The sequence below is a fragment of the Cricetulus griseus genome, chromosome 6 (assembly GCF_003668045.3).
Source record: "Cricetulus griseus strain 17A/GY chromosome 6, alternate assembly CriGri-PICRH-1.0, whole genome shotgun sequence".
In the NCBI taxonomy this organism is placed as follows: Eukaryota; Metazoa; Chordata; class Mammalia; order Rodentia; family Cricetidae; genus Cricetulus; species Cricetulus griseus.
In genome coordinates, this window is record NC_048599.1 from 87,396,911 (window position 1) to 87,422,975 (window position 26,065).

A 26,065-nucleotide genomic window follows, 5' to 3' on the forward strand; every position below is an offset into this window, starting at 1 on the left:
TTAAAACACCAAACTTACTGAATAAAGAAAATATATTAAGAGCACCAAGGGAAAAAGGCCAAGTAACATATAAAAGCAAACCTATCAGAATTACACCAGACTTCTCCATGGAAACTCTGAAAGCTAGAAGGACCTGGATAGATATTCACCAACTCTGAGGGTACATGGATGCCAGCCCAGACTTTTATACCCACCAAAGCTTTCAATCATTATAAATGGAGAAAACAAGTTATTCCATGACAAAACCAGATTTAAACAATACATAGCCACTAATCCATCCCTTCAGAAAGTAATGGAAGGAAAACTCCAACCTAAGGAAATTAACTACACTCACATAAACATAGGTAGTAGATAATACCACTCTACAAAAACACAATATAAAAGGCAGGGTAAATCCACATAAATACCTTTACCAACAACAAACCAAAAACAAACAAGAGTAAACATTCAATGGACCTTAATTTCCCTCAATATTAATGCTCTTAACTCCCCTATAAAAAGACACAGGCTAACAGATTGGATACAAAGACAGAGTCCATTCTTCTGCTTCATACAAGAAACACACCTCAAATTCAAAGACAGACATTACCTCAGAGTAAAGGGTTGGGATAAGATACTCCAATCAAATGGACCCAAGAAATGATCTGGGGTAGCTATCCTAGTATCTAACAAGATAGACTTCAAACTAAAATCAATCAAAAGAGATGAAGAAGGTCATTTCATATTCATCACAGGAAAATTCCATCAGGAAGAAGTCTCAATTCTAAACATCTATGCACCAAATACAAAGGCACCAACATTCATAAAAAACATTATTAAAACACAAATCACAAATAAGACCTCAAACTGTTATAGTGGGAGACCTCAACACTCCACTTTCACCACTGAACAGGACCACCAGACAGAAATTTAACAGAGAGACAAAGGAACTAGCAGAAGTAATGACCCAATTGGAATTAACAGACATTTATAGAACTTTCTATCTAAACACAAAAGAATATACCTTCTTTTCAGCATCACATGGAACCTTCTCAAAAATCAACCACATTCTCCACAACATAGCAAACTTCAATAGGTAGAAAAAAATTGGAATAATCCCCTGTGTCTTCTCAGACCACCATGCTTTAAAGTTAGAAATCAAAAACAAATCAAAGTGCAAAAAACCTAACAACTCATGGAAAATGAACAACACACAATTGCAACATTCCTGGGTCAAGGAAGAAATAAAGAAAGAAATTAAAGACTTCTTAGAATTTAATGGAAATGTTGACAAAACATACCCAAACTTATGGGACACTTTGAAAGCAGTACTAAGAGGAAAGTTCACAGCCCTAAGTGCTCACATGAAGAAACTAGAGAATAGCCACACCAGAGATTTGACATCATAGCTGAAAACTCTAGAAAAAATGGAAGCAAATTCACCCCAGAGGAGCAGATGCCAGGAAATAATCAAACTGAGGGCAGAAATCAATAAAGTTCAAACAAAGAAAACAATTCAAAGAATCAATATAACAAAGAGTTGGTTCTTCAAGAAAACATACTATAGAGACAAACCTTTATCCAAACTAACCAAAAGGCAGAAAGAGAATATGCAAATTAACAAAATCAGAAATGAAAAGGGGGACATAACAACGGACACTGAGGAAAACCAGAGAATCTTCAGGTCATACTTTGAAAACCTGTACTCCACAAAATTTGAAAATTTAAGGAAATGGACAATTTTCTAGACAGTTATCACTTACCAAAATTGAATCAAGAACAGATAAGCAACTTAAACAGACCTATAACCTCTAAGGAAATAGAGGCAGTCATCAAAAGTCTTCCAACCAAAAAAAGCCTAGGGCCAGATGGATTCACTGCAGAATTTGGCAAGAAATTCAAAGAAGTGCTAATACCAATACTCCTCAAATTGTTGCACAAAACAGAAGCAGAAGGGACATTGCCAAACTCTTTTTACGAGAGTAGAATAACCTTGATAGCCAAGCCACACAAAGACACAACTAAGAAAGAGAACTATAGACCAATATCCCTTATGAACATTGACGCAAAAATTCTCAATAAAATCCTAGCAAATTGAATACAAGATAATATCAGAGAAACCATCCACCATGATCAAGTAGGCTTCATCCCAGGGATGCAAGGATGGTTCAAAATACGAAAATCCATCAGAGTAATCCACCATATAAACAGAATGAGGAAAAAAAAACACATGGTCATCTCCCTAGATGCAGAAAAAGCCTATGACAAAATCCAACACCCCTTCATGATAAAGGTCTTGGAGAAATCAGGGATAATATGAACATACCTCAACATAATAAAAGCAATATACAGCAAGCCAACAGCCAACATCAAATTAAATGGAGAGAAACTCAATCCAATTCCTCTAAAACTGGGGACAAGACAAGGCTGTCCACTCTCTCCCTACCTCTTCAATATTGTCCTTGAAGTCCTAGCTAGAGCAATAAGACAAGAAAAGGAGATCAGGGAATACAAATCGGAAAGGAAGAAGTCAAACTCTCACTATTTGCAGACGATATGATAGTCTACATTAGTGCCCTGAAAAACTCTACCAGGGAACTCCTACAGCTAATAAACACCTTCAGCAAAGTGGCAGGATACAAGATTAACTGAAAAAAAAATCCGTAGCCCTACTATACACCGATGACACATTGGTGGAGAAAGAAATCAGAGAAACATCACCCTTTACAATTGCCACAATTCCAGGAAGAGTGAAGCCTTCCATGGGGGATCTTCAAAGTCTGTCATATCATTTGGAGCAGGGCCTAGCCCTTCCCTTGTGTGTCTAGCCTGAGAAAGTATCCCTCTATGTGGAATGGGCTCCCAAAGCCCACACCAGTATTATGGATAAATACTGATCCACTACCAAAGGCCCCAGAGATTGCCCAGACCTCCAAATTGACATCCTCCTTCAGGGGTTTTGGAACAGTACTATGCTGGTTCCCCAGCTATCAGTCTGGGGTCCATGAGTGCCCACATGTTCAGGTCAGCTGATTCTGTGGGTTTCTCCAGCCTGGTCTTGACCCCTTTGCTCATCACTCCTCATACTCTGCAATTGAATTTCAGAGTTCAGTTTAGTGTTTAGAAATGTGTGTCTGCTTCTACTTCCATCAGCTACTGGATGAAGGTCTACTAGGATGGCATTTAAGGTTGTCATCAACCTCATTATTGAAGAAGGGCATTTAAGGTGGCCTCTCCACTATGACTTAGATTGTTAGGTGGTGTCATCCTTGTAGATCTCTGGACATTTCCCTAGTGCCAGATTTCTGTTTAAACTTATAATGGCTCCCTCTATTATGACATCTCTGTTCTTGCTCTCCTCTATTCTTCCCCCAACTCAAACTTCCTACTCCCTGTGTCCTCCTTTCTCCTTGCCTCTCCTCTTCTCTTTCTTCAAACTTCCTCTGCCCTCCCTCCATGCTCCCAATTTGCTAAGGAGATTTTGTGCCTTTCCCCTTCTCTGTAGGACAATGAATGTCTCTCATAGGGTCCTCCTTGTTTCCAAACTTTTCTGCCAGTATGGATTGTAGGCTGGTAATCCTTTGCTCTATGTCTAAAATCCATATATGAGTGAGTATATTGCATGTTTATCTTTTTGTAATTCTGTTGCCTTGCTCAGGATGGTTTCTTCTACTTCCATCCATTTCCCTAAAAATTTCAGGATTCCATTGTTTTTTCTTCCACTGAGTAGTACTCCACTGTACAAATGTACCACATTTTCTCTATCTTTTCTTCAGTTGAGGAGCATCTAGGTTGCTTCCAGGTTCTGGCTATTACAAATAATGCTGATATGAACATCGTTGAACAGATGTCCTTGTTGTATGAATGTGACTCTTTTGGGTATAGGCGTTAAGAGTGGAATTGCTGGATCTTGTGGTAAACTGATTCCAATTTTCCTGAGGAACCTCAGTGATACTTTCCAAAGTGACTGTATAAGTTGACACTCCCACCAGCAGTGGAGTAGTATTCCACTTTCTTGACATCTTCTCAAACATAAACCTGGTGTTTTTGATTTTAGCCATTCTGACAGGAGTAAGATGGTATCTCAGAGTTGTTTTGAGTTATATTTCCCTAATGGCTAAGGATGTTGAGCACTTTCTTAAGTGTCAATCAGCCATTTTAGACTCCTCTATTGAGAATTCTGTACCCCACTTTTTAATTGGATTATTTAGTGTTTGGTGACTAGCTTATTGAGTTCTTTGTCAATTTTGGAAATAAGCCCTGTCAGATATGGGGTTTGTGAATGAGTATCTTTTCCCATTCTGTGGGCTACCTTTTGTCTTGTTGACTGTGTCCTTTGCCTTACAGAAGCTTCTCAGTTTCAGGAGTGTCTGTGTTACTGGTGTTATGTTCAGGAGACAGTCTCCTGTACCAATTAATTCAAGGGAAATTCCTACTTTCTCTTCTAAGAGATTCAGTGTGGCTGGATTTTTGTTAAAGTCTTTGATTCATTTGGGTTTAACTTTTGTGCATGATGATAGATATGTATCTATCTGCAGTCTTCTACAGGCCAGCATCCAGTTATACCAGTATCATTTGTTGTAGATGCTTTTATTGTCCATTGTATAATATTATCTTATTTGTCAAAAATCAGGTGTTGGTAAGTGTGTGGGTTGATATCAGGGTTTTCAATTCCATTTCATTGGTCTACCTATCTATTTTTGTGCCAATACCAAGCTGTTTTCAGGATTATAGATCTATAATAGAGCTTGAAGTCAGGGATGGTAATGCTTCCAGAAGTTGCTGTGTTGTACAGCATGGTTTTGGCTATCCAGGATCTTTTGTTTTTCCATAAAAACTTGATTATTGTTCTTTCAAGGTCTGTGAATAATTGTGCTGGCATTTTGATGGGGATTGCATTGAATTTGTAGATTGCTTTTGGTAAGATTGCCATTTTTACTATATTGATCCTACCCAATCAAGAGCATGGGAGATCTTTCCATTTTCTGTTATCTTCTTTAATTTCTTTCTTTAAATAATCAAAGTTCTTCCCATACAGGTCATTCACCTGTTTGCTTAGTGTTACCCCACCATACGTCATGTTGTTTATGGTTATTGTAAATGGTGATGGTTCTCTGAGTTCTTTCTCAGCCAATTTATTTCCTGTATATAGTAGGGCTACTGAATTTTTTGAGTTAAACTTGTGTCCTGCCACTTGGCTGAAGGTGTTTATCAGCCCTCCACCTGGTAGAGTTTTTCCGGTCCCTTTTGTAAAGTATCATATCATGTGACAATACTGAAAGTTTTACTTCTTCCTTTGCAATTTTTATCCACTTGATCTAATTTTTTTATCTTATTGTTCTAGGTAGAACTTCAAGTACAATATTGAAGAGATATGGAGAGAGTGGACAGCCTTATCTTGTTCCTGATTTTAGAGGAATCAAGTTGAGTTTCTCTCCATTTAGTTTGATGTTGGCTGTTGGTTTACTGTATATTGCTTTTATTATGTTTAGGTATGTTCCTGTTATTCCTGATCTCTCCAAGACCTTTATCATGAATGGGTTTTGGATTTTGTCAAAGGCTTCTTCAGCATCTAGTGAAATGATCATGTGGTTTTTCTTTTGCAATTTGTTTATTTCCTGGTGTCTACTCCTCTAGGGTGAGTTTTCTTCTTTTTGTTCTAGAGCTTTCAGTTGTGTTGTTAATTCTCTAGTGTGACTATTTTCTAGTTTCTTCATATGGGCATTTAGTGCTATGTACTTTACTCTTAGTACTGCTTTAGAAGTATCCCATAACTTTGGGTATGTTGTGCCTTCATTTTCACTCAAATCTAGTAAGTCTTTAATTTCTTCCTTGCCCCAGGAATGATCTAATTGCACACTGTTCAATTCCCATGAGATCTTATGAAGATTTGAGTTTTAGTATTGCTTCTTTAATGAATGTGGATGCCTTTGTATTTGGGGCATAGATATACAGAATTGAGACTTCTTCCTGATGGATTTTTCCTATGATTCATATGAAATGAACTTCCTCATATCTTTTGATCAATTTTAATTTGAATTCTAATTTGTTAACTATTAGGATAGCTACAACAGCTTGTTTTTTTTTTTTTGGTCCATTTGATTGGAAAATCTTTTCCCAACCATTTACTCTGAGTTAATGTCTATCCTTGAAGTTGAAGTGTGTTTCTTGATTCAGCAAAAAGTTGGATTTGGTCTTTGTATCCATTCTGTTAGCCTGTGTCCTTTTAATGGCAGTTAAGATCTTTAATATTGAGGGAAATCAAGGACAATTGAGTGTTCATTCTTGTTTGTTTTGGATTTGTTGTTGTTGTTGGTATTGTGTGTGAATAAACACTGATTTTTCTTTTGGATTTTGGTAAAGTGGGATTACCTATTGCCTATTTTTTTTGAGTGTAGTTAAGATTCTTAGGTTGGAGTTTTACTTCCAATACTTTCTGTAGGGCTGGATTAGTGGCTATGTATTGTTTAAATCTGTTTTTGCCATGGAATAACTTGTTTTCTTCATGTATATTGATTGAAAGCTTTGCTGGATTTAGTAGGCTGGGCTGGCATCCATGGTCTCTTAGTGTTTGTAAAATATCTATCCAGGACCTTCTGGCTTTCAGAGTTTCCATGGAGAAGTCAAGTAATTCTGATGGGTTTGCCTATATATGTTACTTGGCATTTTTCCTTTTCTGCTCTTAATATTCTTTTTTTATTCCATATGTTTGTTGTTTTGATTATTATGTGACAATGGGACATTTTTGTAGTCTACTCTACATGCTGTTTTGTAAGCTTCTTGTACTTTCATTGACATGTCTTTCTTTAGGTTGGAAAAGTTTTCTTCTATGATATTGTTGAATATGTTTTCTGTACCTTTGACCTGGGTTTTTTCAGCTTCTTCTATACTGATTATTCCTAGGTTTGGCCTTTTCACAATGTCCCAAATTTCCTGGATATTTTGTGTTAGGGATTTGTTGGACTTAAGATTTTCTTTGGTCAATGAATCTATTTCTCCTAGTGTATCTTCAATGACTGAGATTCTCTTTTCCATCTCTTTTATTCTGTTGATTATGCTTGCATCTGTAGTTCCTTATTGTTTACCCATCTTTTCTAATTCCAGCATTTCCTCAGACTGTGTTTTTTTTTAAATTGTCTCTATTTCAGCTTTGAAACCTTGTACTGTTTGAATTGTTTCTTACAATTATTGGTTTGTCTTTTCTTCCATTTCTTTTTTGTTTTTATTAGAAAGAAAATTATTGTACATGTCAATCCCAGGTCCCTTTCCATCCCCTCCTCCTCTGCCCCTTACTAACATCCTACCTATCCCATACCCTTTCTGATCCCAAGGGAGGGTGAGGCCTTCCATAGAGAGTCTTCAAACTTTGTCTTATTCTTTGTGATAGGGTCTAGGCCAACCTTCTTGTGTTTAGTCTCAGGGTGTATCCCTTCATGTGGGATGGGTTCCCAAGGTCCATTGCTATGCTAGGGATAAGTACTGAACCACAACAAGAAGTCCCATAGATTTCTAAGGTCTCCCTACTGACACCCACATTCAGGGGGTCTGGATCAATCCCATGCTGGTTTCCCAGATATCAGTCTGGGGACCAAGAGCTCTCCCTTGAACAGGTCAACTGTTTCTTTGGTTTTCACCAGCCTGGTCTGAATCCCTTTGCTCATGCTGCTTCTCTGCAACTGGATACCAGTTCAGTTCAAGGTTTAGCTGTGGGTGTCTGCTTCTACTTCTACCAGCTGTTGGATGAAGGCTATATGATGTCATATGAATTAGTCATCAATATCAGTATCAGGAGAGGTCATTTAAGGTAGCCTCTCCTCTGTTGCTTAGATTGTTAGTTGGTGTCATCTTTGTAGCTCTCCAGACATTTCCCTAGTGCCTGATTTCTGTATTTTCTCATTTCCTCTTTTAGGGTCTCTGTCATCTTCATGAAGTTTTTTTTAAGGTCATTCTGTTTTGCTTCATCTGTGTTGGGATGTTCAAGTCTTGCTGGTGTAGAGTTCCTAGACTCTGGTGGCATCAATTGGTTTTCCTGTTGTTGAATATGTTCTTAAATTATCACCTTCCCATCCCTTCTTCTGTGTGCAGGTTGGGTATCTTCTTCTCCTGGTGGATATGGATCCGAGGTTCTCTTCTAGTGGGTGCAAGCAGAACCAATACTTTGATGGGTCTCAGGATGATTGCAGGCAGATCTCAGGCACTCCCTCTCCATGTTTTTGGAAGAGGAACTAGCACAGAATTGTCAACAGACTCTAGGTTGCTTGGTTCACAGGGGGTGAGTCAAAGTCCCTGAAGTCCCCAGGCAAGGAGATCCCAGAGTGGGCCAACAGAATTTGGATTCCATATGCCAGTAAAGTTATTGAGTAACTTTTAGATCAATGTTCATGAGGGATATTGGTTTGTAGTTCTCTTTCTTAGTTGTGTCTTGGGAATCAAGGTAATTGTATCCTTGTAAAAAGAGTTTGCCAATGGATCTTCTGCGTCAGTTTTGTGGAACAATTTGAGAAGTTTTGGTATTAGCTCTTCTTTGAATTCCTGGTAAATTATGTACTGAAACCATCTGGCCCTGGGCTATTTTTGGTTGGAAGACTTTTGATGACTGCTTCTATTTCATTAGAGGTTATAGGTCTGTTTAAATTGCTTATCTGTTCTTGATTTAATTTTGATAAGCAATATCTATCCAGAAAATTGTCCATTTCTTTAAATTTTCAAATTTCTTGGAGTATATGTTTTCAAAATAATATCTGAAGATTTCTGGATTTTCTTTGTATCTATTGTTATATCCCCCTTTTCATTTCTGATTTTGTTAATTTGCACAGTCTCTCTCTGCTTTTTGGTTAGTTTGGATAAAGGTTTGTCTATCAGAAGGTTTTTCTTGAAGAATCAACTCTTTGTTATATTGATTCATTGTATTGTTTTCTTTGTTTCTACTTTACTAATTTCTGCCATCAATTTGTTATTTTCTGGTCTCAACTCCTCCTTGTGAGTTTGTTTCTTTTTGTTCTAGTGATATCAGTTGCTCTGTTAATTCTCTACTGTGACTTTTCTCAAGTTTCACCATGTGGGCACTGCTATGAACTTTCCTCTTAGTATTGCTTTCAAATTTTCCCATAAGTTTGGGTATGCTTTGTCTTTGTTCTTACTTAATTCCACAAAGTCTTTAATTTCTTTTTATTTCTTCCTTGACCAAGTAATGGTGCAATTGCACATTGTTCATATTCCATGAGTTTGTAGGGTTTCTGCAATTTGTGTTGTTGGTGAATTTTTAACTTGAAACCATGGTGATCCGATAAGATACAGGGTGTTATTCCATTTTTTTTGTAAATGTTGATATTTGCTATGTTGCAGAGTATGTGTTCAATTTTAGAGAAGGTACCATGTGGCACTGAGAAGAAGGTATATTGTTTTGTGTTTGGATAGGATATTTTATAGATGTCTGTTAATCACAATTGGGTCATAACTTCTGTTAGTTTCTTTGTTTAGTTTCTGTCTGGGTGTCCTGTATAGTGGTGATAGCGTGGTGTTGAAGTCTCCCATTACCAGTGTGATGTTTTATGTGTGATTTGAGCTTTAGTAATGTTTCTTTTATGAATGTAGGTGCCTTTCTATTTGGGTCATAGATTTTCAGAATTGAGACTTCTTCTTCATGGACTTTTCCTGTGGTGAATAGGAAATGACCTTCATCATCTCTTTTGATTGATTTTAGTTTGACATCTAATTTTTTAGATATTAGGGTTGCCATAGCAGCTTGCTTCTTGGGCCCATTTGATAGGAAAATCTTCTCCCAACCTTTAACTTGAGGTAATATTTGTCTGTGAAGATGAGGTGTGTCTCTTGTATGCAGCAGAAGGATGTATTCTGTCTTCATATCTGTTCTGTTAATCTGTGTCTTTTTATAGGCAAGTTAAGACCATTGCTATCAAGGGACACTAATGACCATTGATTGTTAATTCTTGTTTGTTTTGGGTTTGGTGGTGGTGGTGGTATTGTCTGTAAACTTTCCCTGATTTTTTTTTCTTTGGATTTTGGTATAGCTGGATTATCTATTGTCTATATTTTTGTGAGTGTATTTTATTTCATTGGGTTGGAGTTTTCCTTCCAGAACTTTCTCTAGGACTTTTGGATATGTATTGTTTTAAGTCTGACTTTGTCATGGAATATCTTATTTTCTCCATCTACAGTGATTGGAAGCTTTGCTTGGTTTAGTATTCTGGGTTGGCATCCATGGTGTCTTAGAGTTGTAGCAAATGTATCCAGGACCTTCCTTTTTTTTCAGAGTTTTCATTGACAAGTTGGTTGTAATTCTGATAGGTATGCCTTTACATGTTACATGCCCCTTTTCCTTTGCTGCTCTTAATTTTTTCTTTATTCTGTAAATTTGTTGTTTTGATTATTATTTGGCAAGAGCATCTATTTGGGGTTTTGTAAGCCTCTTGTACTTTCACAGGCATGTCCTTCTTTAGGCTGGGAAAGTTTCCTTCTATGATTTTGTTGAACATATTTTCTTCACCTTTTTTATTTTTTGAATGACTAAGGAAGACACCAATATTGGCCTCTGTTCTCCAAATACATGTTTCAGAGAGATAGAAATAGGGATGGGGTGACTCTCCCCTGAATTGAGGGCCTATTTTTTCACCTTCTTTACCTATTATTCTTAGGTTTGTACTTTTCATGGTGTCCCATATCACCTGGTTATTTTGCATTAGGGATTTGTTGTACTTAAGATTTTCTTTGGTCAATGACTCCATTTCCTCTAGTGAGTCTTCAACACCTGAGTTTCTCTCTTTCATCTCTAGTAATCTATTGGGTATAGTTACATCTGTAGTTTCTGTTCATTTACCCAGCATTTCTATTTCCAGCATTCACTCATTCTGTGTTGTCTTTATTGTTTCTATTTCAGCTTTCATGCTTTGTATTTTTGAATTGTTTCCTTGACTTGTTTGTTTGGGTTTTTTTCTTGGCTTTCCTTGCTTCTTTACAAGAGTTGTTTATTTCTTGAATTTTTTTGGTTTGTCTTTTCCTCCACTTCCTGTATTTTTGTTTTTTCTTCCATTTCTTTAAGGGATTTTTCTCATTTCCTCTTTGAGGGTCTCTATCATCTTCTTAAAGTTTTTTAAGGTCCTTATCATTTGCTTCTTCTGTGTTGGGATGTTCAGGTCTTGCCAGTATTGAGTCCCTAGATTCTGTTGGTGTCATATTGGTCTTTCTATTGTTGAATGTTTTCTCATCTGTCATCTTCCCATCCCTTCTTCCAGCTTTTGCAGATGGGGTCTCTCTCTCTCTCTCTCTCTCTCTCTCTCTCTCTCTCTCTCTCTCTCTGTCTCTGTCTCTGTCTCTCTCCTATTAACTCCAGGTGGATGTAGGTGTGTCAACACTTTGATGTCAGCAACTCGGGATGGTCTGAGCTCTCTTGGATCTCTCAAGTGGAGGGTATAGGGGGAACAAGACTAAGATGAGGGCAGACTCTGGATGGTTTGACATTTTGGGGTGGGTCCACTCAAGTAGAGGCCTTAGGGGGCCAAGACTCAAGCAGAGGTAGTAGGGGGCGATAATCTGATGAGGGCAGGTTCCTGATGGTCCAGATTGCCAGGGTGGGTCTACTACAAGAAGGGGTGAACCTTGAAATTCCAAGGAGAGGATGTAGGGAGTTGGGACTGAGCACGCCCCACAGTCACCACAAGCAGAGGGCTTAGGGGGGCCAAGACTGTGATGAGGGCAGGCTCTGGATGGTCTGAAGTGCCAGGATGGGTCAACTATAGGAGGAGCTAACCCTGGAAGTTCCAAGGAGAGGATATGGGGAGTTGGGCTGGGGGAAGTTGGGCCTGAGAAGGCCTCACACTCACCTCAATAGGCGATTGTGTTTTTCTGTAATGGTCTCTATCTGTTGCAAAGTGAAGATTCCTTGATAAAGGATGAGGGCTACACTTACCTGTCTCTGTAAAGACAGATACTTATATTGTACTGATTTAGTAAAGCAGTGGTTGTAGGTTCCCTTCTAAGATCCAGGGCTTTACAAGTCTTTTTTGTTGTCTAGTTTTCCACTGCCATGTATAATTTACCTCTTTTTGAGCAGTTCTTAAGTCTTAGTAGTGGCACCCATATGTTAGCATCAATCAGCAACTTTCTAACTGGATCAACTGGTATTTTTTTTTAACATTGTCTGCTTTATTTCATTTCAGATGTTTCTTTGTAATCTAACTCCATTAATTTCACTGACATAGATAACAAAATACTAAGCAAAGGAAATCATGGAAACAGTAGAAAATCTAGATGTTTCAAAGTGACCAGCAAGGCTACAAAAATGCACTAGCAGACTGGTAATGATAGGTACTTTTTGCAATAGGACGTAATTGCTAACTTTTAACTAACATTAAAAAACAAAACAACAACAAAGACCCAAAACTGAAACCAAAACAAAACTCAGTTTACTTTTTTACAGGACTGAAGAGATGATACTCAGGGCTTTAATTTTTCTATATGCATCACCTCACTTCTAGTTTTCTCTGTGAGTTGTGAAAACTAAGTAAAATGTGATATTGAAATTGAACAAATCAGAAGTATTTCTTTCTATGGTCTTTTCTGAACTTTCCAGAGAGCTAAGTACCAGTTTTCTCTCATGATTCAGGTTTGGTGCTGACATGATGCTGTCCAGCCTTATGTTCTTATCTCTATAATAAAAGAAAAAATAATCACCAAAATTTTGCATTTAGTTTTAAAGTCAAAGAATTTCCAATCCCTTTTCTGGTATAAAAGCAAACATTTTGACCAGCAAATATTTCTGTGTATAAGTAGACATTTTATTCTTTGTTAAACATTCTAGTCTCCCAGAAATTCCATATTTCTTTTGTAAACAGCTGGAATAGTGTTTCAGAACTCAACTCATATTTGAAAACATTTTCAAACAGAAATGCAAACGTTCAAAGAAAAGAAAAAATCCTCTAATTCTTTAGGGACAGGAAAATTTATAAAAAAGTGAGGAAGTAACAGCACTCAAAATTATGTCATGGAAAATCACAATAATGGAAATTTTCCAAGCCTTGAGTTGGGTGGAGCTACATGTTCTCAAGTCCCATGGAAAACTCTTTAAATTCTGGTTGTGAATGAAGAAATTCCTGCTCCTTCTGTTTCTTCTTGATCACCTACTGCAGACAGCATGTGGGAGCAGTGATTTACAGAAGATGCCTCTCTACTTTGTCCATGATGAGAAGAAAAAATAGGAGCCTTAGAGTTTGACTAGACATTGAACAAAGCTACTACATATAAAACAGGAGAGTGTCATCACAAGAATTGCTAAGAAATCAGTTGACATAAGTGAGATTTAGAATTATTTTATTTAATTTTCAGAAGGGATTTATAGTTAGAATGTAGTGTAAACTGTGGCTGCTATGATTAGTGATGAGAGAAACAGGAAAAAACACATAGGAAACCAGTAGGACAGGACTTGATACACAGTAAACATCTTTCAATAAAAACTGCAGAATTGTGAAGTGAGATGCAAAGCAGCCATTCTTATAGGTTTAATGTAATTAATATTATATTTAAATTTTAACTGTGAAATAAATACAAATCAGTTATAATGCAACAAGCACATGTCATATTTTGCCCTCTCAACAGCTTTATTTTTTAAACATATTTCTATCCTTGAACACTTCTTCATTTTTAAGATTAAACAGTTAATTTTCAGAGAATGTCTCCAGAATCTTGATGTGGAACCATGAAATGCTGTCCTCCTTCTTATTAATACACAGCATGAAATTTACAATGTCCACAATTACACACCAGACAAGTTCATTAGAATAGACCTTAAGGTGAGAAACATGACAGAAGCCAAGGAGTAGAATATCCTAAGTTAAATGTGTCTATTTACTCTCCTTAATTGTGTTTGATGTTTGTGAATAATTATTGTTGGCCCCTGCTTAAGAATGTTCAGTAAATTTGAACATCTGGAGCCCTGGTTTCGTGTCAATCTAAGTCAGATGAATTAGCAAGATCCTAGAAGAGGCTTCAGGTACCCACTGAAATGAACACCAGTGGAAACACATGAATGGTAGGTATCACAGGCCATTCCACTCCAGAAATAGCAAGATTATGACAATTGAAGTATTTGAGACAATTATCAGAGCATCAGTGACTGCTGGGAGAAGGTACCAAAATCTGAAGGGGACATAGTTCCCAGATTGTCATGTATAGGAACATTCTTACATAGATGGGTGAGTAATAAATATTTGATTTATATAAACATCTATCTATGCTTATTTTAGGCAGCTCTCTCTTTTGTTAGTATTTGTAAAGCACCATCTTATATTGTTTTCCTGTCTCATTGCACCTTTGTATTAAGTTTTTAGAGCTGAGGTTGTTAATATAAAGTTTCCAAACGTATTTACAATTTCAGAAATATTATTCATAAGTTTTATAAAATAATTAAATAAACAAACCTCTTTTATCACAATTTAAGAGTTATAACTGAAGACAGCATAATATTTAAAGGACATATCCTATTTTATGCTAATTAAATTTTTACTTTTTGTGTAGATGTTATTTAGAAACTATGCTGACATCAGTATTATCTATCATCACTGATACATGTTTTCTAAAATGCAGTTATAATAACTGTCTAGTGGAATTTTTGAAGTCTCTGAACTTGATCTATGTTACTGTGTCCATTTTCTGTTAGAGAATACAGAAGTACCTTTGTCTGTGACAATGGCTACTACATGAGCAAGCTGGCATTGTTATGTGTTTGATAGTAGAATATTAACATTCTTTAAAGATAACTTTTATTTGAATAAGCTTAATTGAGAAAACTTGCTAAGGAAATAGATAATAAGAATTATTACTATAAGTTAATATAAGCTTTCTCTTCCTTTTATTGTTCCAGTCAATTTGATAACTTCCTGGATACAAGGAAATTATCTGGAGCAGGAGGTCTGAGGGTAATGCCATACATTTATCTGTGGGCCAAGGACACATGTTTAGATTATTGTTAATCATTATGCTGTCACTAGCCAAAATAATTTTAATACATTTTAAACCTATGAGAAGATTGGTAAATGTCTATCACCATCGGTGATAGTATAGCTAGAATTAGGAGTAGAATGCCATTCTTCTGACTGTGGGGTGTGTACTCACACCTCAACACTGTCTTCTGATATTCTGACTGCCTTCACGGCATCATGTTTTCCTGTTCGCTCAAGAACCTGTTGAGAGACATTCTTATCAAGTTCAAATACAGAAATGTCATCTGGGCTTTGAGAGTACTTAGAACCTTAAGCAATTTGCTCCAGTCCATGGAACAAACAGCAAATCCTATATTGGTATAGTTTGCAAGAGTCAGGAACTGGTCAGACTCATTTCTTCCTATTCTTTTTCCTGCATTATTCTTCAGCTACGCTAGCCAGAACCTGAGACTTGGAATAGTATACTTACCTGGATGACACATAGATATTTGCTGATGCCATGATCCTTTTAAGTTTGTTTTGTTTTTTGTTTGTTTGTTTTTTCAAGACAGGGTTTCTCTGTGGCTTTGGAGGCTGTCCTGAAACTCACTCTGTAGCCCAGGTAAAGTTTGCTTTATCCTACTGTTATTGATGATAGTTTGTAAATGGTTTTGGAATTCATAGTATGGGCACCTAGGAGAAATTAATTGGAGAACTGAGCAGAGAAACTATTGTACATTATACATGTTTGTTAGTTTTATTCATAGTTAAAAAGATTTCTATTAGTTGAAATTAGAATTTCTAAACAAAGAATATTTTAACCTTTGCAATAAAATATTATTCTTTTGTTTACATCTTTTTAACAAAGACATGTGAGCATGTCCATATTGTCAAAGATATATGCTTCCCAACTGATACATGCCCATAAAAAGTATAAGAATTCAATCATTCTTTTCATTTATATGCACAAGTGGAAATAAATGGAAAATCTTCCACACATAGCTGTTTCCATTTCCATGTGTGATGAGCTTTAGATTTTAAATATTCTGTAATTTATTCTGTTAAATATTCTGTAAATATTCTGTACCTCAATCTGACTGATCTGTCACCCTGTAAAATTTTTTCTTTTCTTTTTTTGGGATTCTCAATGAAATCAAGCACTCACTGTAATTTTGGATTTAGCTGTAATAAGTCACTATTGATTTCAAAAGTATAAATGGGATTGAAGCAAGTGTTTTTCATTGCCAAATTACATACTCTCTACTGGACTTTCACCTTTTCCTTGGAAACCATGCAAAACCAGAGTTTAGTAACTGAATTTGTCTTCCTGGGACTATCACAGAATCCAAGTGTTCAAAAACTGATATTTATTATATGTTTGTTTGTCTACATTGCAACTATCGGAGGCAACATGACAATTGTGGTAACCATTGTCTGTAGCCCTACACTGCTGAGCTACCCCATGTATTTCTTTCTGGCTTTTCTGTCTTTACTTGATGCAAGTTTCTCTTCTGCCATGACACCGAAGATGATTGTGGATTCTCTCTATGAGAGAAAAACTATCTCCTTTGAAGGATGCATGATACAACTTTTTTCTGAACACTTCTTTGGTGGGGCTGAGGTGATTGTTCTGACAGCCATGGCCTATGACCGCTATGTGGCCATTTGCAAGCCCTTACACTACTCTTCCATCATGAACTGGAGGCTCTGTGGCACTCTGATAGGAGTTGCCTGGGCAGGGGGATTCTTACATTCCATCATACAAATCATCTTCACTTTGCAGCTGCCCTTCTGTGGACCCAATGTCATTGATCATTTCATATGTGATTTGTACCCATTGCTGGAGCTTGCCTGCACTGACACTCACATCTTTGGCCTTTTAGTGGTTGCCAACAGTGGATTTATCTGCATCATAATCTTCTCCTTGTTGCTTGTTTCATATGGTTTTATCTTGCTCTCACTGAGATCCCACAGTTCTGAAGGGCGATGGAAAGCTCTGTCTACTTGTGGGTCCCACATTGCTGTTGTGATCTTGTTCTTTGTTCCATGTATATTTACATATGCAAGACCTCCTACTGCCTTCTCCTTTGACAAAATGGTAGCAATATTTTACACCATGTTATCGCCATTGCTTAATCCAATGATTTACACTTTTCGGAATAAGGACATGAAGAATGCCATAAGGAAAGTGTGGAAGAAATTGATAGTACATTCAGATGAAACATAAAAATGTTACTTTTACCAAAATTTATATTAATAGTAAAGAAGTCAAAATTATTGCACACAAAGCATAGTACATTTATTTCCTATGAGGAGCTAATGCTATTCTCCAGAACAAGCATTATTTTGGGCTTTAGATAATGCTGTTTTCCCTTTTATATCAAACATGTGCACTGAGTTGGAAACTCAATATTTATGTGTGTAAATGAAAGATGATTGAATTTTATATTTAGAATCTATTAATTAAAAAAGAATGGAATCAAAATTACTAGCTACAGTGGTGGCTATTAACTCCAAGCTTACAGGTAATTCAAACTGTTATATATATTTGGATGAAAACCTATTTTCAATTTAAAAAATCAGTTTATGATAATGATCTCAGTAACAGCTAGAATTTAGAAAGGCTAGAAGGAAAATTTTCACAAAAGTACTGTAGGCTCCCTGTCTCTTGTGATTCCATTATGTCATGGGGGGTTCTTTGCCTTTTGTTAAAGAATGTGAACCATTTCTTGATGTATTGAGAGATAATTCTTGGTTGGCCATTCCTGCCAGTGCATGTTTTCTTCGTGGATTAAGAGACAATTTATGTCAGTCAGCCCTGGGAAAGAAGATGGAAGGATCCCCTAATAGTGAAAAAAATACCTCTTAGGAAAATTACCAAAGGAGTTCCTGAGATCCCACCAACCTAAAACAGCTAATATCAACTACAGTTAATGCAATAAAATATTGGGGCAGTAAATAAATGAGTAGTAATTAAAGAATTTAAATAAAAGAGACAAAAGCTCTCAAAAGAGGATTGTATTTATACACAGCTTTAATCTTCTTAACTTTTATACTCAAACTAAATATAATTTTATTTGAAGTTATTAATAAAGCAATCATTCAAGTTTAAACATATCTGTTTGTTGTAATCCCAGCACTCAGAAGGTGGCGGCAGGAGATTCCTCACGAGTTTGTGACCAATCTGATCTACATAAAGACTTCTATGTCAGATTCAGATGTTCCCCCCTTGAGCCCTCCTTGTTACTTAGTTTATTTGGATCTGTGGAATTAAATATAATTTTACCCTGATCCTCCTGCATCAAAATCCAAGTGCCAGATTTATGCTGTTTTTATCTTGCTCTTAGATGCCTTACAACTGGAACTCTGCTCCCTGAGCCATGTCCTGAAGCAGGGACCTTGGAGAGTGTTTCTTCCTGTGCCCCAGGGTACATCTTGACCATTGTTTCCTTCTTAAAAATTCTTAAAATTGTGAGTTCTTCTACTAAGGAGGATTTTGTGCATTTTTTCATTGCAATGTTCTTTTCTCTTTAAAAGAGTATAATTTGTTTATGGTCCCCAAATACTAACTCTTTTCTTTTGAAATATTCTTAGGTTTCTGTTAATAAATGCTTGAATGTAGCATCATGTTTAGGGATGGAGCTTTGTTGTATAATGGATGGGCTACAGCTTCTCAACAGAATTTAAGCAGAATGCTTATCAAACATGAGAGCTGAATTCACTCATATAGACTTCTTCTGTCAATCTACAAGGAAAGTAAATGTTTTGTTTTAAAAATACTATATCAAAAACTGTTCATTAAAAGAAAACATTCAATGAAAAACATATGAAAAGCAATATAGTATTATGTAATATATAATGGTTCTTATGATATGTCTCATCTTCCACAAACCCCTGAGCCTTGCTTGGGAGGAGAGATGTGATAAAGACAGCCCATTTTAAGCTAAGTGAATTCTCTACACATTGTCCAGGTATGAGTCTCTGTGTTAATTACCAATACATTTAAGAAGTGGCTTAAATTAGATATGAAGAGCCCTGTTTTAAAATAACAATTAGTAAAGCAAAATAAAATGAAAAGGCTGTGAATTTGAAGAAGAGTAGAGAGGTATATTTGAGAGTATTTCTAGAGGAAACAGAAGGAAGAAATTTTACAATCAAATTATGATCTCAAATTTTTTAACAATCTAATCTGAGGAGAGTTTGTCAGTTTTGTTTTTTTCTTTGGAGAGCTTTCCAAATGGATGAGTTGATACATAAAAGTAGAAGATTGTGTAAAAATAAATAAAAACTAACCAGATAAGCAAACAACAAAAACAAAGCCGAGCAATAAGGCAACATCTGGGATGAAGTCCTATGACCTCATGGGCTGTCTAGTTGTTGGGATCAACATTACATAAAAAACTTTTGGAATTAAGTTTTCCTAGTTTTATTAAAATTTTTCATGCAAAGTATTTTGATCATATTCTTTCTCTTTCCCCAATTCCTTCCAGATCCTCCCAACCTCCCTCCCTCCCCTATAATCTTCTTTTCCCTCCAATCTCTCTTAACAAAAAAGTAAAAAAGCAAACCAATAAGATGAAAATTATCAAAATAAAACAAAAGGCATACAAGAATATAAATGAGTCCATGTTTTTCTTGACTATCTGTTCCTGAGCATGGGCCTTCCCTGACTGGTTGAGATGGTTAGTGTTGCTATACTGAAGAAAAATGCTTTTTCTTATCCCAGAAGCTATCAATTATAAATGGCTTCTCAATTAGGGGTGGGCCTTTATGCCCATTCCCTCTTCTCTGTGCTTAGATTTTCCTTTGTTTGGTCTTGTGCTGGTCCTATGCATGCTGTCCATTTTCTGAGTACATATTTGAGTCTGCCATGTTGTGTCTGGAAAACGTTGTTTCCATAAATTCATCCACTAGTCCTGGTTCTTAAGTTATGTCTCCTTTAACATATAGATATCAAAGCCTTGAGGGGAGAGGTGATAAAGACAACCTGTTTAAGGCTGAATGGTCCAAAGCTTGTCACTGTTTGATGATTGTCCTGCTGTGAGTCATTCTGTTAATTATCATTTACTTCAAGAAGCTTTTCTGATGAGGGTTGATGGATAGACTTATCTATGCTTTGTTAGGGGTAATTTTATTTCTATGCCCACTTAGAAAACAATAGTATTGCTTTTCTTCTTTTTAAAAACACTTTAATTACTACTCATATTTACATATCCATCCACCCATTCCCTTGCCTTCCCACCCTCCCATGTTCCCCACTAATCCCCCTAATCCCCCCAACTCCTCCCCAGGGATAGTGAGGCCCTCCACAGGGGACCTTCAAAGACTATCATATCATTTGGAAAGGGCCTTGACCATTCCTTGCTGTATCTGGGCTGCAATAGTGTCCCTCCATAGGGAATGGGCTCCCAAATCCCATTTGTGCTCTGGGGATAAAGACTGGTTCCACTGTTAGATATGCCATAGCCTCCTAGCTGGCACCCACATTCAGAGGGCTTGGTTTGGTTCAATGGTGTTTCCCCAGCTTTATGACTAGGGTCTCCATGCTCTCACTAGGTCAGGTTCACTGTTTGTGTGGGTTCCTCCAGTCCCATCTTGGCTCCTTTGCTCATCCCTCCTCCCTCTTCACAACTGGATTCCAGTAGTATGGTTCAGTGTTAGCTGTGGGAGCCTGTTTCTGCTTTAAATATCTACAGGATGGAGGTTCTAGGAATGGTAACCAAGATAGGCATCAATCTCATTATAGAGGAATGGCATCAATGCCACCCTCTCCACCACTGCCTGGATTAGATGGAGTCATCCCTGTGGATCCTGTAACATTTACCTGTGCCAGAGCTCTCTCCAAACCTGTACTGTCTCCCTCTGTCAAGTTATCTCCTTTCTTGCCCTCCTCTACTCCTCCCCATCTCAATCCTCTTGTTCTCCCCCCATCCTTTTCTTCCCTTCCCACCTCCCCCCCACTCCCACTTTGTTCTGGGGTTCTTGTCCCCATCCCCTTCTTCAAGGGACTATGCAAGCTTCTCTTCTGGGACCTCCTTGTTTCTTAGATCCTCTGGCAGTGTAAAGTGCTCAACATCCTTAGCCATCAGGGAAATGAAGCTCAAAACCACTCTGAGATATCATCTTACTCCTGTCAGAATGGCTAAAATTAATAACACAGATGGCAATCTATGCTGGAGATGATGTGGATAAAAAGGAACTCTCCTCCATTTCTGGTGGGAGTGCAAACTTGTACAACCACTTTGGAAATCAGTATGGCAGTTTCTCAGGAAAATGGGAATCAATCTACCTCAAGATCCAGCAATTCTTCTCTTGAGAATATATTCGAAGAATGCACACTCATACAATAAGTACATATGTTCAACTGTGTTCATAGCAGCATTATTTGTAATAGTCAGAACCTGGAAGCAACCTAGATGACCTTCAACTGAAAATTGATAGAGAAAATGTGGTACATTTACACAGTGGAGTACTACTTAGTGGAAAAACAAAACAAAACAAAACAAAACATTGGAATCTTGAAATTTGCAGGCAAATAGATGGAACTACAAGAAACCATCCTGTGTGAGATAACCCAATCATAAAAAGATAAACATTGTATGTACTCATTCATTTTTGATTTTTAGACATAGGGCAAAGGTTTATGAGTCTACAAAATAATAGTGTTACTTTTCCTGTAGGGCCCATCACCTATTTGCTCTGAGGTTTTTGGCTCAACTAAAAGTATCATGTGTTGTGTATTGATTCAATCTCAGAAAATGAGCTTTAAATTAAAATAAGAAAAGAAAAAGAAAGTGTTTCGTTATTCCCATAATGTAACATTAATGCTACTATTGACTAGTGGACATATCTTCCAGACACGTTGATGTTTATTTGAGATTCTATAGAGAAGATAAGCTATATATTTTCTGATAGTGTCTTCCCTTTCTCCTTAGACCATAGTCATTTCATACCTGAATTATAAAATCCTTTGAAATTGTCAGCCTCCCAGCCACACACTGCTACCATCTGATAGGGTAGATTCTTTGATGAGGAATATAAAATTATGTAAAACAATTAACCAAGATTTTAATTAAAGAAAATATGTTTAACTAGTAAGGAAACTCAAATAAAAGCTTAACTGACCTTACAACTGTCAGAATGGCTATCATAAAGAAGGCAAACAAGACAAAACAATGCCACGTAAATGGAGGGTGAGATGTATGAGAAATATAAAATATGTGTTTTTTTCTATCAAATACTGTAAAAACTGTGTTTAGGACAAGTAATTTAAATCTTTTAAACTCCCTCCCCTTATAAGACTTTTTTTTTTTTTGATTTTTTGAGACAGGGTTTCTCTTTGTACGTTTGGAGCCTATCCTGGCACTCTCTCTGTTTACCAGGCTGGCCTTGAACTCACAGAGATCTACCTGCCTCTGCCTCCTGAGTGCTGGGATTAAAGGCATGTTCCACCAATGCCCAGATCCTTATAAGACTTTAATGTAAATGTTTTAATACTCCTGTTCCAGTAAAATCTTTGTTTATACAAAGGTCCATGGCTTATTCTATGAATTTGATGGTATGAATGAATAACCACTATATCATCTGTTATTCTTTTGTTTAAAAAGAAGAAAAGAGAAATGCTGAGACATGAGACATAAGACTATAAGTTTATTATAAGGCCTGACAGAATGGGGAGACTAAGAAGAGGAACAGGGTAATGGCTGACTGCCATGGTCGGTCACCATAGAGAGACAGAGCGAGAGCATAGGTGGGAGACAGAGTAGAGTGAGAGCAGAGACAAAGCAGAGTGGGGAAACAGAGGAAACAGAGAGAGGGAACACAGAGAGAGAACAGAGAGCATAAAGGGGCAGGGACTTGTCTTTTAAAGGGGTCCTCTGCACCTGCGTGCAGACTTAGTTCCCATGGATCCTTGGGCTGACCAGGGTACTGCCTGTTCCACCAGGTAACAGGGACAGGCCAGCATAATGCCTGAACCTTTCATTCCCACCTCTACTTATTATTTAAAAAAGGTGGGGTGTTTAGATATGGCAGGTTAAGGAATAAGGGCGTCAAATTCTAAAGACTGCTTCCTGCTGACATGGGGGGCGTTGACCATCTTTGGGGGACCCGAGAAGGTTGGGGTGCTGCCATGTCCTGGGGTAGCTGGTTGTTTCATTGCAGTCCAGGCTGTATGGAACTCCCTGGCACTGCTTAGACCTGGCAAGATGTTGACAGAGCAGAGGACTAGGTTAAGTTTAGAAAAAAAAAATTTCTTATGTCCTGTCACTTGAGGGGAAGATTGTAAGATGAGGGAGGAGTTCCCGAGGAGTCCTAACATGAGGGAAGGGAATTTGGGACCAGGGAAAGGTTGAATATTACCTGGAGTGAATCTGACCTGTTTGGATCTGATTCGGCTCCCTGGAACTTACAAGAATCCTTAGAGTTTGTGGAAAGATAAGTATTAGACACATTAGCAGCATATTTACATTAGAAGCAACTTGGCTGAAAGTATTACCATTTAAAAATAGACAGATTATTTTTTAGGACAATGAAAAGCATCTTAATCTTGACTTCATAGTTATGATCCTATAGTGGTATTGGTGAACTTTATTATGAACAGTAGCATGAGAAATAGAGAAGTCAGGAACATATTTCATTGTTTTTAATGTCTCAACTTATTTTATCATCACTTAAGCCTTTTTATCCTCAGGCCTTTGTAACTACATTCTCAGACTTTTATACATCTTCGACTTTCCTATCTTCACATAGATAAACCCTAAAATACCTGTTCCTGGAATCTGTTTTGCTTTAAGCTGTCAAGACTGCCAGTCGTCAAAAGCATCAGAGTTCTTGAGAAGGATAAGATTTTACCTGAATCAATGATTAAAGAATAATAGAGACTTGCCAGCAGGCTGCATGGACAGCCATCCACAAGGTCCTCCATCCATAGTAGTGGGCTGCAGGACACCTGCCTTCTTGCTGATAACTTTTGACCTGTGGATTACAGACTTTGGGAAGACTCACCTACCATTGGCCCAAGCAGCGCCAAGAAAGTCGATTCCGTTGTCCTCTTGTCCAAGGTCTGGAATACTTTGTAGTAGTTGAGGTGAAGGGCAGGGTTGCTCAGTGCCTAGCGTTGTCACTGACTCAAGATGAAGCTTCTTCAGTGCCCATCAGTCTTCTCAGAGGAAATGGGGTGGGGACAGCAGCTGGCCTGTCTCTCTGTTATAAAAATCTATTTAACAAAACATTTTAAATGCCATATTCTCTAGATCTCTGAGCATTTGAGTGCTGTCTAGTTTAGTATCTCAGCAGTTAAGTTTGTCTTTAGTTAGAGAAAAATTCCTTTTTGTAATAAAAGCTGTACCTTTGTAAACGGCTTATAGGATAGACTGAGTGGTATAAATATTTTGTTACTTTGAAATAGATCTTTATGATTTTAAATTTTCATTATCATTTAAAGATACATGAGTTAAATTTAAGTTGTATAGACTTAGCTTATATTTTAAGTAAAGGTAGATTAGAACTTTATGACTTTAAATGTTTACCATCATTTAAAGATATATAGCAATTTAGAAATATGAGACTTAGTATAGTTTAATTTAAGTTGTATATAGAGTTAGATAAGTATAAAGTTAAATTACAGGTACAGAGACAAGTAGGACGGGATAACAGTAAAGGGGGACTAAAATGCAATCTCTGATCCGTACATTGTAGCAAACAGACAGGAGATTTAAAGGGAGAGAGCAGAGGGCCCTGGAAAGGCATAGTATTTAGTAAACAAGCCATGAACAACAGAGCCAGTGAAAGAAGAAATCACAGACAAAAAATAAAATAAAATAAAATAAAAAGCAAAAAGAACTGGCAGAAATCAAAAATCTGGTAGACAGGTTTGCTGGCACAGGCCGCTGGAGTGGGCGTGCCTACAGATAGGTCACATGACCAAAATGGCGGCAACCATAAGCCGCTTTTGTCTGTTTACCTGTTTGTTGGATGAAACCAGAAAGGTTCCTCTATGCATTTCCCATGGGTGAGGCAAGTGGAAAACCGGCAAAAAGCTCCTCTCTGGATGCACATCTGCCTGTGGGAGTTGCCAGGGGCCTAGCCCCGAAGGGGACACAGCTGTCCCGAAACCGAAAAAGGACCCAGCGGTCCAAGCTGAAAAAGCAAAAAAGCAGTGCTCCTAGAGCAGGATCCCATGCCTGACCTTCAGGAAATGCACCCAACAAGTGAAAGAAGAAATAAAAAGCAAGAAGTCAGGTGGCAGTACTTGCCTGTGCAAGTCACTGAACTGAGTGGGCAGGCCTAAACTAGGTCACCTGGTTATGACCAAGATGGCAGCCCCCAGGTTAGCCCATGTGGTTGAGATCACGACCCCGTAAGCATATTCTCAAGTGCCAGAAAAGTTTCAAACCTCATTCATGTGGAAAAAATGAAAACCGGCAAACAAACAAAAAATTCTCAGAGCGTCTCAAGCAGACATTGCCAACCAAGAAGAAACACAGTCAGAGAAAGAACAAACAGAACAATGAGGGACATTCCCAGGTGAAAGTAATTTCCCATTGGGAGGCAGAACTCTGCTCATTTACCTACTGGCTTCCAGTAACCGAAAGATCCCGTAAAAATGTATTTCCCGTGGGCAAGGCCAAAAATGGCACAGATTGCCATGTCTGAGAGCACCCGGCCCGAAACCGAAAAATGGACCCAGAGTGAACAGTGCTGGGTCTGCCCCATGGGTATCTTACCGGATTTCAGCGAATAGGCAGATCAGTGAGTTCCAGCGATACTTAGTTAGAAAAGTGGCAATTTGAGTTCCGGCATCTCAGGCTGCTGCAGGCAGGAGGGAGTACCAGGAAAAGCAGAGATGGAAGTGGGCTATGAGTTCAGATTTTAGGATCTCTGAGATTTCCCATGCTCCTGGCAGGAAAAGTTACAAAGAAAGACTATCCCACCAGCTAGCTTTGGGAGAGGGTCTATGGAGAGAGCCTAAACCAAGTCAGGCACCAAAATGTTATTATTTTATTTAAGAAGAAGAAAAGAGAAATGCTGAGACATGAGACATAAGACTATAAGTTTATTATAAGGCCCGGCCGAATGGGGAGAGTAAGAAGAGGAACAGGGTAATGGCTGACTGCCATGGTCGGTCACCATAGAGAGACAGAGCGAGAGCA

General features: G+C 37.6%; 1 protein-coding gene across 1 annotated transcript; it reads left to right on the plus strand.

Moving 5' to 3' along the window:
- Nucleotides 1–16,191: 16,191 nt before the first annotated feature.
- Nucleotides 16,192–17,139, plus strand: LOC100770923 (olfactory receptor 4C15). Its single transcript, XM_027420916.1, has one exon. It carries the CDS (start codon nucleotides 16,204–16,206, stop codon nucleotides 17,137–17,139), a length of 936 nt encoding a protein of 311 aa, XP_027276717.1. The 5' UTR covers nucleotides 16,192–16,203.
- The last annotated feature ends 8,926 nt before the right edge of the window (nucleotides 17,140–26,065 follow it).

Bases quoted from the DNA above. Each gene is read 5' to 3' on its own strand.
- LOC100770923 (XM_027420916.1), top strand. From the start codon at position 16,204: ATGCAAAACCAGAGTTTAGTAACTGAATTTGTCTTCCTGGGACTATCA.